The sequence below is a fragment of the Vitis riparia genome, chromosome 7, assembly GCF_004353265.1.
Source record: "Vitis riparia cultivar Riparia Gloire de Montpellier isolate 1030 chromosome 7, EGFV_Vit.rip_1.0, whole genome shotgun sequence".
NCBI lineage: Eukaryota > Viridiplantae > Streptophyta > Magnoliopsida > Vitales > Vitaceae > Vitis > Vitis riparia.
This window is the reverse complement of record NC_048437.1, coordinates 12962786-12977792: the sequence shown is the minus strand read 5'-3', so window position 1 is coordinate 12977792 and position 15007 is coordinate 12962786. Positions and strand designations below refer to the sequence as shown.

General features: G+C 32.8%; 1 protein-coding gene across 1 annotated transcript; it reads right to left on the bottom strand.

The window, feature by feature from the left end:
* Positions 1 to 13054: 13054 nt before the first annotated feature.
* Positions 13055 to 14299, bottom strand: LOC117918052 (F-box/kelch-repeat protein At1g57790-like). The gene has a single exon (XM_034834583.1). It carries the CDS (start codon positions 14297 to 14299, stop codon positions 13055 to 13057), a length of 1245 nt encoding a protein of 414 aa, XP_034690474.1.
* Between the last annotated feature and the right edge of the window lie 708 nt (positions 14300 to 15007).

Genomic DNA, 15007 nt, shown 5'->3' with positions numbered 1-15007 from the left:
AAGTGGGACCACTTTAGGTGATTTTACCACTTCATGTCTAAGTTAAGTGTATAACCAAGATCCTTGACATCAATGTCACTAAGTGAAGAGTTATATCTTTAAGATTGGTCACTCCCACTATAAACATGTATAGTCTTGTCCTTTTAAGATGGTCCATATCCCTTGATTCCTTGGGTTACCCTATCTTTAAGACAGTGATGGCCCAAAATCAAGATGGGCTTGATCTTTGAGGCTATGGGCTTATCTATGGCCTACTCCCACTTAATATTTTGGAAGAGATACTTTAAGACAATTTTGGCAACCATCTTAAAATAAATTATCCATCATGAGAATTTCCAAAACTTTTATTTATTACTTGAATTGGGACTTTTGTATCAAATAACGATATTTTTCATATTCCTTATTCTTGAACTTCCTTTTTAAACTAAACGGTTTCCTCTTTCTCTTAAGGGGGAGAGCCTGAAGGACCAATTTAGGTGTCATTTTCCTCTTCTTTGAGGGAGAGATCTTGGAGAATCACCTAACCCAAGTAAAAGAAAGTCCCAAAAGGAATTTGAAATCCCAAATGACAATAACCAATTCCTTAAATAAATATAATGGTAATAGATCTCATGAAAATTTATTCTTTTAAGAAATTCCAAAATTACCATTTTGAAAAATATTACAAAATATTTTCAGTTATTTCCTTAACACATGCAATATATAAAATATACGCATAAAAGGAAATAATAAAACTAAATCCCATGGCCTTAGGGACCCTGTTGCTTATTTGGTAACCTAAATATTTGGATTTTAAGGATAAAAAAAATACTAAAAGTACCTACAAGATAATAGGGTCAGTATTTTGGAAAAAGATCTCCAAAAAATATTCTTAAATGCCAAATAGTTGTCTTGAGCACTTGAGTGCCAAAATTTTTTGAAGAACGCTTGAAGCATTTCTAACGTGGTGGATGATGTCACTACTGGATGCAACTTACCATTGCTACATGCACCGCTCAAGCGCTAATCTCACCGTTTAAGCGGTGCTGCAAAATTCCAGAACTCGAGAGTTGGTTCTTAAGTTTTACGAAGTTGTTTTCTACAAAAACTTATCTTTTTTGGCAAGGGAATGTGCGTGAACACTTTTTGATGCTTCGTATTGCTTCCATACTCTCCATAGGTTACAAAGAATGATAAAAAAAATCAGATTTTTACAACAAAATCCTATACTCCAAAGCTTCAGAGTTTACATATCATTCTAAGATAAAAACGAGATTTTTACATTGAAAACAAAAATCCTATGCCTTTTATGAGGCTTACAATCCATCTAAGAAAAGTAAACAACAACCTAAGTAATTATAACACCCCCAATAAAAAACAATCACAATAATAACCATTGTATTATAACAAGATCATAATAAATAATGCACATTAATTATTTCTAGGGCCATGGGATAAACAAATACCCTGCAAAACCAAATTAGCACACCCTAGAATGGTTCTAACATGATTACTAACCTATGGCTCTGATACTAGTTGATGGAAAAAACCCAGATATCTCCATATTCCAAGCCTAGATCAGGTTAGGACACATGCATAACTATCTTAAGCTTTTTCTAAATTCTATGCACAACGAAAAATAACATTTCTAAACTTTAAAAGGATTCAGAAAGTGCTAACGAAAACTATACCTCATATTTAGATGTTTCTAAATCAAATCCATGTAGTGAAGATGAAGAATGAAATCACAAAAGTCTCATAAACCCGAAGTTTTCCGCCCGATGACTCAAACCTTGATCTTGACACACTTCCAATGGGGAATGAAGGGAGGGTGGAGGCTATGACTCATTCTCTCTCTCTGGAGATGGAAAATGACTTTGTAGAAAAACTATGGGAATCCTAACCCTAATGGGGGTATTTATAAGGTTTCCTACTAGGTTTAAGTGACTTGAGCCTACTAAGGGCTTGAATCACTTAATCTAGCCCAAAATGGTTCTAATTGATTAATTAACCCAACAAGGTCTGCTATAGCCCAATATAGAGACTTTGTTCACTTACCCCTGTGCAATCTTGTGTAATTATCAAAATGCCCTTATGTATAAAAGTGAACCTAGAGTCAATTTGACCCTCATAACTTGTGCCAACAAGGTATATGAGCTCAAAGCGAGGACCATTGAAACCTATAGGAGTACTAGCTCCATCAGAATCCAATTTTGAAGTTGATTCAACATCCCACTATAGAGAATCAATTGAACTCCAATATCCTATGTAAATAATAACGAGACACCAAGTGCTTGGGTCCATGACCTGCTACCTCTTGTATTTAGTCTCCCCATGAACTAGTATTTGTAATCTAACAATGTGAAAACTATTAGTCTTTCAAGACTATATCTACCATCCTTTAGTTAAAATTCTCTTATTGTGTGTTCAGTTGACATATCTTAGCTCCTAAATCAAGTTCCACTTAATGAACTACTATAACCATAGTTTTCATGAACATACCTTGTTAGAATCACCCAAGGGGACACACTGTCTCAATCCCAAGAGATATCATGGTGTCTTTGTTGAGAATATCTATTGCTATCGGTTTCCATTAATAGTGACCGAATCCATAGAGAATATATGATCTTTCATGCAACTTCTAATGCACCTAAGTCACGTACAATGCAAAAGATGCAGACTAGAGTGCTTATAAGATATAATGCATGGAAATAGGATAGATAAAAGTGAACTAAAACTTCATTAAATAAATAATAAAAACCAAGAGTTTATCACATGATGTCATGCTTTTAAGGGCTCTATCCTAACACTTTTTGTATCTAGAACTTGTTTCTCTCCATTTATATAGGAATGAGGTCTCTATGTTATGCAGAACATAGAAGCACAAGATAAATTGGAAGTATGTGTAGACCTCCCTAAGGACGGATAGCTGGCCTTTTTTCCATCATGAATATTTGCTGACCACCCAGGAAACGGGGTTGCTGTAGGCGGCCATAGGATGGGATGGAGGAGCTGCTGCTGGCGGCCAGAGAGGTAGCTTGGAAGAGAAGCTGTCAGAGAGGAAAAAAGATCTTTTTTGGATTTTTTTGGGCTGTCGTAAAAAGAAAAGGGGGGAGAATAAAAGGAAAGGAGGAAAAAACAGAGGGGGAGCAGGAGAGTGAGTTGCTGGAGGTCTCTGGTGGTTGCAGTCTGATTACAAGGAGATAACGGAGAAGGAGGGTGGTTACAGGCGAGTTTGAGGTAAATTCCTTGTTTATTTTGATTGATATATTTCTCATTTCTTCCCTATTTGGTTTGCTCCACTTTGCTCGTCGATTTGGGTTGGGAAAATATGGATTATATGCTGTATGTTGTTGATTTCTGGGCCTTTCTTGTATGCCTTGTTGCTGCTGATTTCATCACCATTTTTGGCGGTTTGGTTTGGAGCCGTTGAGACTCCTCTTCTCATGCACTCTGTAGATGAAGCTTAAGGTCTTTCTAACCCATTGATTGTTGGCACCCATTTCTCTCCAGACCTTCACACCCGTGTATCAACTGCCCATACCCATCTTCTCTAACCTTCACGTTCGCCCATCTCATCACTCACCTATCCCGTCCATCCCCATGCATATTGCCATTTCTTTGCAAACACCACCATGTCCAAGCCTCCACTTAAGAGCCTAAGCTTCTACCTACCCTCATGCACGGGAAATCCATGTCAATGACTACTTTGCACCCCCCGGCTGCCCGCCATGTCCGCGCCTAGCTCATCCCCATAGGAACCCCAAAGCCGCTCGCCTACCGGCATGGGAGCCACGCATGCCGTCCCTCCCCGCGTCTTCATGCTGCATGCGCCGCGTCGGTGAGACACTTGCTCACCCCTCAGCCGCCATCACTCGCTCCAGCCAGGCGGGCGGGCCTCAGCCACCATGACGGTGGCACCTTCGGGATGCCGCCAGACCGCCGCCGCGATTTTCCCCTCTCTTCTACGCCGCTGCTGGTGGAGGCTTCGCCTGGAGGAGTTGCCCAGTTGCAGAGGGATGCCTTGGGCCGTGAAGGAGCCTGTGTTGATGACAGGCTTGGTGCTGCCCATGATGGCTTTGGGCTTGGGCCCAAGCCTATGCTGAAGATGGAGCTTTGGAGCCTGCCCATTGGTGGCAGATTTTGGGCTTGAGAAGCAGCCCGGTCCAAGCAAGCTGATGGAGGGCCTCATGCCCTCCATGCCAGCCACCTCAACCCATTTTCAAAGCCCAAGGCCCATCTTCTAACTTCCTTCTAACCCTTTTTCAAAAGCCCAAGGCCCATTCCCCACCTTTATCCCATTTTCAAAGCCTATTGTTATTATTATTAATGCTATTATCATTATTATTATTATTGTTAATTAAACCTTATTATTATTGTATTTATTATTACTAATTCAATTTTTAAAATCTTACTATTATCATTATTTTTAATTCAACTTTCATAATCCCATTTATTATTTCAATTATTATTATTATTAACTATTATCATTATTATTATTATTATTAACTATTATTATTATTATTATTATTATTATTATTATTATTATTAATTATTATTATTATTAGCTATTATTATTATTATTATTATTATTTCAATTATTATTATTATTAACTATTATTATTATTATTATTATTAACTATTATCATTATTATTATTATTATTATTAACTATTATTATTATTATTATTATTAGCTATTATTATTATTATTATTTCAATTATTATTATTATTAACTATTATTATTATTATTATTAACTATTATTATTATTATTATTATTAGCTATTATTATTATTTCAATTATTATTATTATTAACAATTATTATTATTATTATTAACTATTATCATTATTATCATTATTAGTATTAACTATTATTATTATTATTATTACTATTATTACCGTTATTATTATTATTATTATAAGCTAAGCCCATTTTCAATTCCTAAGCCCATGTCCAACCCTATCCTAAACCCTTTAACTCCTTTTAAAAGCCTAAAAGCCCATCATCATTAACCCCTCTTCAAAGTCCTTTTTCAAAGCCCAAGGTCCATCCCTAAAAGCCCAGATCCTAAATCCCTTTAACCTCTTTTCAAAGCCCGCCCTCAAGGTCCAGATCCTAAGCCCATTTTCAACCCTTAACCCCTTTTCAAATCCCTAAAGCCCAGATCCCAAACCCTTTAACCCCCAAAGCCTATTATTATTAACCCTTTTCATATTATTATTATTGTTATTATTATTACTATTCTTATTATTTTTATTATTATTGCTATTATTCTTATTATTATTATTAGCGGATATTATTATTATTAACGGATTATTATCATTATTATTATTAACAGATTATTATTGTTGTTATTATTATTATTATTATTATTATTAGCGGATATTATTATTATTAACGGATATCATCATTATTAATTATTATTATTGCTATTATTATTATTATCATTGTCATTATTATTATTTGTTCCATTTTTCGAATCTTATTATTCTTATTATTATTATTATTATTATCAATTCAACTTTTAAAATCTTATTATTATTATTATCATTATTAATTCAACTTTTAAAATCTTATTATTATTATTATCATCTTTAATTCAACTTTTAAAATCTTATTATTATTATTATTATCATTATTTCAAAACCTTATTATTATTGGTATTATTATTATGATTATCATCGTCCTCACCCTAAGCCCTTCTAATTCATCCTAGGCCCCTCTAATTCCAAAGCCTTTCTCACCCTAGGCCCTTTTAATTCCAAAGCCCAATTCGTGTATCCAATGTCCTGAGCCCATTTCCAATGTCCCAAGCCCATTTCCGTAGCCCTGCTCACCCTAGGCCCTTCTAGTTCCAAAGCCCTTTTAATCCCTTCCGTTTATCCATATTATATTATTATTATTAAAAATCTATACTATAGCCGTTCAATTTCTTAAAGTTCATTTCTTATTATTGTTATTATTATTATTATTATTATTATCATTATCATTACTATTAGTATTATTATTAAAAATCTATACTCTCTCTTAGTTCAATTTCCTAATATTATTATTATTATTATTATTGTTATTATTAAAAATCTATATCCTCACAATTTAATTTCCTAAAGTTCATTTCTTATTATTATTAAAAATCTATATTCTAGCATTTCAATTCCCTGAAGTTCATTTATTATTATTATTATTATCACAATTAATATTATTGTTATTGTTACTATTATTAAAAATCTATATTCTCGTAGTTCAATTTCCTGAAGTTCATTCCTTGTTATTATTATTATCACAAATTCAATTTTCAAAATCTATACCCTTGTAGTTTAATTCCCTAAAGTTCATTTCTTATTTTCTCTGGCAAATTTCATTTTAATTATAGAAGCTCTAATCTTTTAAATTTAATTCCCAAGACTCCAATTTTCCAATAAGCTCCAAAAACCCAATTTTCACTCGAATAGTTTTTAACTCCATTTCGATTCCTAAATAATCTTCTATTTTTCTTGATTTTACATAAACAATAGTGAATTCTCCTTAATCCTAAAACATAGAATTTGTGAGACTAGTTCATGAGTAATAAATTGGGCTTTGATGGGGGCCCCCTATGTTCGATCTCTTTCGATTTGTCAACTGTTGTGTTTAGTGTATTTTGCTTGAGCTTCGTTTTGCACTCCGATATGCATGAGTTATATTTTGTATTCATTAATTGCGCACTAATCCTGTTTCTTGATAGCGCATTATGGCTCATGGCCGAGGTACGCATCCACTCCCATTCTAGCCAATCTATATTACGTGTTTTGATTCTCATATTGTACATGATTTAGGCGGGTATCCATTGACTTTCTCGTTGATTGCCACGTCAGTTTCATTGTATTAGTAGAGACCCGTTTTTAGGGACTTAGAGGGGTGCTACGGTCTCTACCGTACCTTCCCGATAAGTAATCTGACCCCCGAACTCGATCCGGTTTTTCACAGACCACCTTTTCCGAAACAAGGAGTCACACTTAGGGTTTTTCTTTCTTATTTTGTTTACCCTTTTAAAAATAAAACAAAAATAAGTGGTGACTCCAAGTCATTTTTAATGAACAAATCAATCTTTCAAATTAAAATTGAGCTCGCCATCGAGTGGGAAACGCATGAGCCGAAATGCGGGGTCCACATATGATAATTTTTTTTGTTTATCTTCAGCCTAACAGAATTACAGGCAACTCTTATGAGAACAACATTGACAATTGGAGTCTGGCCATGGTAGCAGTTGAATGTGCTTCTGGATATTTTCCAACGGTTTGCAATGTGAAGACCACCAAATGGGCTAAACCTAATACAAGCTCTGTGAGATAATAGTAGAAAGGGCACACACTTTCTTTTGATGTGTTACATTCCATGCATTCTTTTGATGGACAATTGGTTGTTCCTAGGTTTTTCTTTTTTCTTCTTTTTGTGGAAAAAAAATTATCCATGGCAAATGACTAAGCAATCAATGCAACATATATACCTTTTTAGTCCAACAAAGTGGCTATGCAGTCAATGCATATATTTAAATGTGATTATACAATTTTCAGTTTCTATGAAGAAGATAGAGAATAATCTATTTACAAGTACAATTGTAATAAAGAAAACCGGTTGGTGGAGAAATCGATTAAACAAACAACTACTTTGAGAAGTAGTTGGATGTAGTTCATCAGTATGAACTATAGAGAGTCCTAAAATTCTCCCATCCCATCCACTCCACCTGTCTCCAACAAATGCACTGTGTTTTTTTCTCATTCAAAACACAAGCTAGGAAAAATAAATTAAGCAAACCCGATTTAATATTCAATAAATACACAAGCCCAAATCATACAGATGAGCAACACAAATCATAAAATTTAATCAAAATCGAAGCAACAACAAAACAACTCTCAAAGTCCTAAGCAAATATCCAAAAGTACAAATAAGCCCAAGTCCAAAGGTGATAAATAAACACAAATCCAGCCCATACATGAGTGTAGACCCCTCTTTTTGGACTAATGGACTTTTTTATTTTTTATTTATTACCATTATTTTATTACATTTAATGGATTTTATTTTTTGTTTTTTTTGTCACCTTTGAAGAGCACCCGTGCGGTGAGTTGGGCATTTTCATTTGGAGTGGGGGACAACTTCCATGAATGAGCTATTGAGATGTGTGGCAAGGACCACCATCTTTCCATGGTGGTGGTTGAGAAAGGGACATCTCTGAACAGGGAATGAGGATTGGAATAGAAAGCTTCAGAAGATGATGGCTGGAATAGAGTTTTTCAGAGGAGAATGAGCTAAGCACAGGACGAAGAAACAGTGGACGTTTGGAAAGAAAAACAGAGAGCTGGGTGAGGAGCTGGAGGGGGATTTAGAAAGGGAACAGAGGAGTACCAGTGGAGGGAACAAATGAGTCTTTTTGGGGAGAGCTTGAGAAATGGAATCGGAAATTGGGTTCGAGGGGAAGCCACAACGTTTTTCTTGTTTTCGATTCTCTTCACTATTTTGCTCCATTATCTATTGATTTTTTTAGCATTATCATGTTGATTGAGAGTGGGTGTTGAGGATTACATGTTTGTTCCGATTGATGAATAATGAGGAAGTAGGCTAGTCCATTTTTGTAAGTAGAGAAATGGAGAATTTCATCACACTTCTTGGGTAGATCTTCCATTGTTTTGGGAGACATTATTGAACACTTTCCTTTCTGGTGGTTAAGCTCTTGTGTTCTGACCCCTTTCTCTCTCACACATCTCCACTGAACTTAGTGGCCATCACCTTCTCGGGTCTACGCGCTGGGGTTGGTCTCAAGTCTCTAGACGAATTCCTATCCGAAAAAGCCTACATTGTTGGGGATCATCTAACAGAGGATGATGTAAGGGTTTACACCATGTTCCAAAGAAGTCCGGAAGTCACTTCCCAAATGCAAGCTAGTGGTGTTGTGTTTCTTCGCATCTCGCCAAAAGCTTCCCCGGAAAAGCTGTTGGGGTGAGAGTAGGCTGCCAAGCTGCTCTTGTTGAAGCTGCTCCTAAGGAAGCGAAGGAGGCTATTCCTACCAGAGATGATGACGATGACCTTGATCTCTTTGGTGATGAAACAAAGGAGGAGAAGAAGGTTGTAGAGAAAGAAATTGTACTGGACCCACTTCTCCAAATCTCTTTTCCAATCTAGGTTTTTAGTTTTCCTCTGTATCTCTGCCTTTTCCTCTCAGTCTTCCTGGCCCCCTCCGTTCCCAAGAGCGCTTTACATGTTTTGTTTCTGACATTGTTACTTGGGTTTTGCTTTGTTTTATTTTTTATTTTCTTTTTTGGGATTGTTGGTGGGTGTTTATGAAACATGTGGGGTTTTATTCTCTGCCTTCTCAACAAAAGCAACACTCAATATTTTTCCTTTCTTTTTAAATCTTCGAGAATGAGATGAGTCTATGAAATCGAGCGATGCATGTCTTCTTATACTCCATCATTTCGTGTTTTTTGTAGTTGGTTTGCTTCAAATGAGTGACGAACACACGAGTTTTGGCTTGGTTAGTGAGTGATGTTAATTCAGCTATTGATTTGAGGGGGAAAATGGGATCTGGGAATGGGTTCTACAAGTCGGAGGAGTTCAATTTAGATGCCAAGTGATTGGTCAATCCTAAGCTACTGTTCATTGGACCGAGAATTGGAGAAGGTGCTCATGCCAAAGTGTATGAAGGAAAGTATAAGAACCAGAATGTTGCTATTAAAATTGTTCCTGGATGAGGAACATTACCTAAGTATCGGAATGGCCCACTTCTCAGCTAGCCAAAAATGACCCACCAGCCCATTTATATCTTCCCCACTTCTTCATGCACGCATGCCTCCCATTCTATTTTATGTTGAGAGACACGTGACTTTCCTTCAATCTTCTTTTTAAGTCAATTTTAGAATACCACCCTCTACGAATCATTCCTAAAGAAGACATGTTCTCATTTCTTTAATTCTTCATTCTTGCTTTTTAAAAAAATGGTGTAAAAAAAAAAACTTTTATTTTCAAATCATTTTCCAAAATTCCAATTTCCAAATTTATTTATTTATTTATTTATTTAAAAAAATCCATTCTCAAATGATTCTTCAAATTTTTTTTTTTTTAAGTTAATTTTCAAGATTTCATTTTTCAAATAATTTGCAAAACTCCAATTTTCAATTTAATTTTCAAAACTCCAATTTTTAAGTTTAATTTTCAAAACTTTAATTTCCCAAACTTTAATTTTCAAATTCAATTTTCAAATAATTCTTCAGAACTCCAATTTTCAAAACTTCCATATCAAATAATTTTCCAAAATCCCAATTCTCAAATAATTTTCAAAATTTCAATTTTCAAAACTACAATTTTCAAATTTAATTTTCAAAACTCCTATTCTCAAATAATTCTCCAAAATTCCCATTTTTAAAATTTCCATTTTCAAATAATTTTTTAAAATTTCAATTTTCAAATTTAATTGTCAAAACTTCTGTTTGCAAATAATTTTCCAAAATTTCAATTTTCAAATATAATCTTTAAAAAATTTCATTCTCGAATAATTCTTCAAGATTCCAATTCTCAAAATTTCCATTTTCAAATAATTTTCCAAGATTTCCATTTTCAAAACTTCCATTTTCAAATACTTTTCCACATTTCCAATTTTCAAAACTCTCATTTTCAAATAATTTTTCAAAATTCCAATTTTCAAAACTTCCATTTTCAAATATTTTTTTTTATAAATTCCAAATTTTAAATTTAATTTTTAAGATTTCAATTTTCAAAACTCTAATTTTCTTTCAAATAATTTCAATTCCACTTCAGTTTTCAAATATTTTTAATTCTACAACTTTTCATCCCTTATTAGGATTTTGGGTAAAAAAAAATCTCGCTTTTAATAAACTTGCTACCTTTCCTAAGCACTTTCACAAATTTTCTTTGATTTTCAAATAATCTTTTGTTTATCTTGATTTTAAATAAACATGAATATGATTTTCATAATTCCAAAACAATGGAATTTATGAGATTAATTCATGCAAAATCAATTGGGCTTTGGTGGGGGCCCACATATGAGTTTTCTCTTCTGATTGTCAATTGTTATGTTTAATGAATATTACTTGATCTTTATCTTACTCTTTGATATATATATATATGTGATCATTTTATACTTGGGTTAACCTTATTTCCATGATAATGCACTATTACTTGCTACGATCTTATTCCCACTCTGCTTATTCTTATACATGATTTGTTTTATTATTTGATCATTTAATTGGTATCCATTGATTTTCTTATCAATTGTCACACTTGCTTCACCTTATTTAGTAGAGACATATTTTTAAGGACTTAGAGGGGTGCTACGGTCTTTTTACCATATTTTCCTAATAAGTAACCTGTCCCTGGTTTTCTAAATAAAGGAGTCACACTTGACTATAAGTCTTCTTTAAAAATCATATTTTTCACCAAATAAATAAAAAAACACGTCTCGCTGTCAAGTGGGAAGTCCACAGAGTCATCATCTAAAGTCCAAAATCAAGAACAAACCCCGATTAATAAATAAGCCAAATAAATAATAATAATAAATAAATAAAAGATTAAAAAAAAATAATTCTTCTTTAATAAAAAAAAATCAAAATATGAATTTGAACTGTTTTTTTTTTTAATTAAATTCGTAATATTAATTTATTTTAAAATAATTTCAAAAATAATGTTTAATAATCCATTTTTTATTTGATAATACTATTTAAAATTAAAAATACTACAAACTACACGGAAGGAAGTACAACTACTACGCCTCAATTGCGTCACCAATACTAGGAAAATAAATAGGCTTTAGAGTTTTCTTAAATAAAACGGTTGAGAAAGTGTTTTCATTAAATAAAAATAAGGTCGGAAAATTATTCTAACAAAAATTCAAGAAAATTTGTTTTTAATTTTTGATAAAAGTCCTAAATTTTTTTTTAATAAAAGTCTAGAAATTTGTTTTTAAAGAATTATCCAGAATTTAAAAAATAAAAATAAAAATATCAAAAATGATTTTAAATGAAAACAGCAAAAATCCTTTTTTAAATAAAAAAAAAGGTAAAAATGATCTTCTAGATAAGATTACAAAATCTCTTTTAAATATTTTTTCTTTTAAAATAAATAAATAAATATTTTTTAAGGAAATATCTTTTTAAATAAAATTATTAATAAAAGTACAATAATAAAACTCAAAATCCCTTTTCAATAGGATAAGATCTTCTCTAGTATTTTCGTCTTAAATAATAAATTCATATTCTTTCTTTAATAAATTCAAAATACCTTCTTAATAAAATTGATTAACCTCTTTTTTATAAAATACCTTTTTAATAATTTTTAATTAAATAATTCGGAAATAATTTTCTTAAATAAAAGTTGTGATAAAGGCCTTTTAAATAAAAATTGAATTGAAAGGCATTTTTTTTTTTAAATAAATTGGTGAACAAATCTTCTTCTAGATGAAATTCAAAAACTCTTTCTTAATAAATTTGGAATCCTTTCTTGGAAATGAATTCGTAAAATTCCTCTTTTGAATAAATTGGTAAAAAATATTTTTCTAAATAAAATCATTTTAAAAAGAAAATTAGATTGAAATATTTTTAAAAATAAATTTATAAATCTTTTCTTTTCTTTAGGCAAATAAAAAAGAATTTTTATGCAAATAAAATCCAAATTCAAACATTTTTCTTTTAATAACAGAAGTGTATTTAATCACCCCAAGGGAAAGTCATTTTGGAAATAGATTTGAATTTGAATAAAATTCAAATTAAATTTTTGTGAATAAATAAATTGAAATCCTTAATTTGAAATTATTGTTAATGAAAATTAATTCTTTGAAAAATTTCTTGAAATTGCAAAACAAATTATTTAACCAATTTAAACTTTAAATTACGATTAAATTTTCTGATATAAACAATTGAAGAGATCAATGTGATATTATTACCAATTATGGTGGATAAATGGATCATAGGATTAGTAAAGCGCTTTTAAGGGGAAAAAAGTTATTGAAAAGAATACAATTTAAGGTTTGATGATAACAGTAAAACGTCAAAAAATTCTAGTACATGAAATCTTAATCGATATGGAAATTAAGGCATCGAGGAAGGAGGTTCCATCCACATCCGACTTCCGCTCTCACCCAAACTCTTACTTTTCTCTGGCCACGAGTCGTAATATATTTTATTCTGGGAGGTCTGGGAGCACACGGACTTGTCGGACTTCTCTTCCATACCTGCCGACCCGTAGACGAGGAAGCTGGGCCGGGAGGTGTGGGAAGAGAAATAGTACACCCTGTTTGCAACCATTTTTGTTTGCTCTCCTCCTGTAAACCCAAACGAAGGCTTCCCAAGAAACAATGCTCCACCCTCCAGGCTTTCCATCTTTTTCCAAGTCCCATCCAACCAATCATACCTGAATATATTGCACCCAGGCGCCGCATCACCCTCTAATTTGGTGAGATATGCTAGATGCAGATGCCCACCATATGCAACAAAATAGCGCGTAAATTTCCATTCATCGGACAAGGGGGGTTCATTCGAAAGCAGCCTCCACTCTTGCGTAGCAATATGGAAGGATGACAACTCTTTTTCTCTATTATAACAGTAAAAACTTCCCTCCATGTAGGCCATATCATGAGTAGAGAAAGAGAAATAGTATGGATATCGACAAATAAATTTATGAGTCTTCCATGTTTTGTCCCCAACGGCGTATGTGCTGATGAAGAAATATATGCCCCTATTACATAGGGTGGGCACAACGAACAGACAGTCAGGAGAAGTTGGATTAGAGGAGAAGGTGGCGAAGTGCTCATCATGATAGTCATTTTGTGGCAACTCTAGTCTAGGCAGTGATATGATATCTTTAGTGAGAGGATTATAAACATAATACTGACGCACATGATACAAAGTAGAATGGACGACTTGTCTAATCTTTTCAGAGAAAAGCACCCAACCATATCTTGAAGCATAGGCTGTTGCACGGAACAACAAGCTCCCTGCCGGTATCCACCCCCTTTCATCGTCCCACCCCCTTTCCTCTTCTATAATGTAAGGCAGCTTACGATAAGGGTCAGAGAGTGAGCATATGGTACGATGAGGTGAAAAGCAATAATTCAATACCCATGGCAATTTATCAATAGATGCAATGTCATGGATGGGTGTTAGTAGCCAATTCTTGCAAACTTGACGTAGGTGGAATCGATCAACTAAGTATAACCGTTGGACTACTAACCGTAGTATATCTTCAGGGAGATCCGACCATGACCGCTGACTCGTCTTTCTTTTTCTTTTTCTCTCTCTGTTTGTATCATGGGTAACAATGGAGTGAGAAGCCATGCCTGTCCCACGTACACTTCTCTTCTTGTTCGATACATGAGCATATATACAATGAGGAAGATCAAATTAAGGAGAGTTGAAATTCCTCTCCTAAACTAAACTCACAAAAAGGAATTTCCCTTTTCAGAAAAGGGTAAGGATTTATAAAAATTTAAGTAGTCGGAGTGTTTCTTTCTATTTTATTTTGTTTATACATACCATATGAGTATTGTAAGTTAGTTATAACTCTAATTCCTAGTAAATATATTCTTGCATCAAAGATATTAATGGAGTAATCCAAGAATTTGTGTCCTTCAAAACCGGCTTACATTCCTTTTCCAACTCTACTTCAACGTCATTCGTGCGCCAGAATAATTTGCAACGTACTTTTGGCAAAGTAAGATACTTTAAAAATTAAAATATATAAAAATTAAAATTAAAATTAATTCTCACCTCAAAATATGAAACTAAGGGTATTATATATGTATACGGGCGGTTATGATAAATTCTTATACTTGTTCTGTCCCGTCCCCTTTAACTTTTTTTTAATTTTAATTTTTTTTAAATTGCTTTTAAAATTTTTAATTATATTAAAATAAATATGTTTTATAAATAATTAAATTATTAATTTTTTGTAACTTATTTTATTAAAAATATTTTATTATTATCTATATATTAAAAATACTAAAATAAAAATTAAATTAAATTAAATTTAAATTTTAAATTAAA

Bases quoted from the DNA above. Each gene is read 5' to 3' on its own strand.
- LOC117918052 (XM_034834583.1), bottom strand. From the start codon at position 14,299: ATGGCTTCTCACTCCATTGTTACCCATGATACAAACAGAGAGAGAAAA.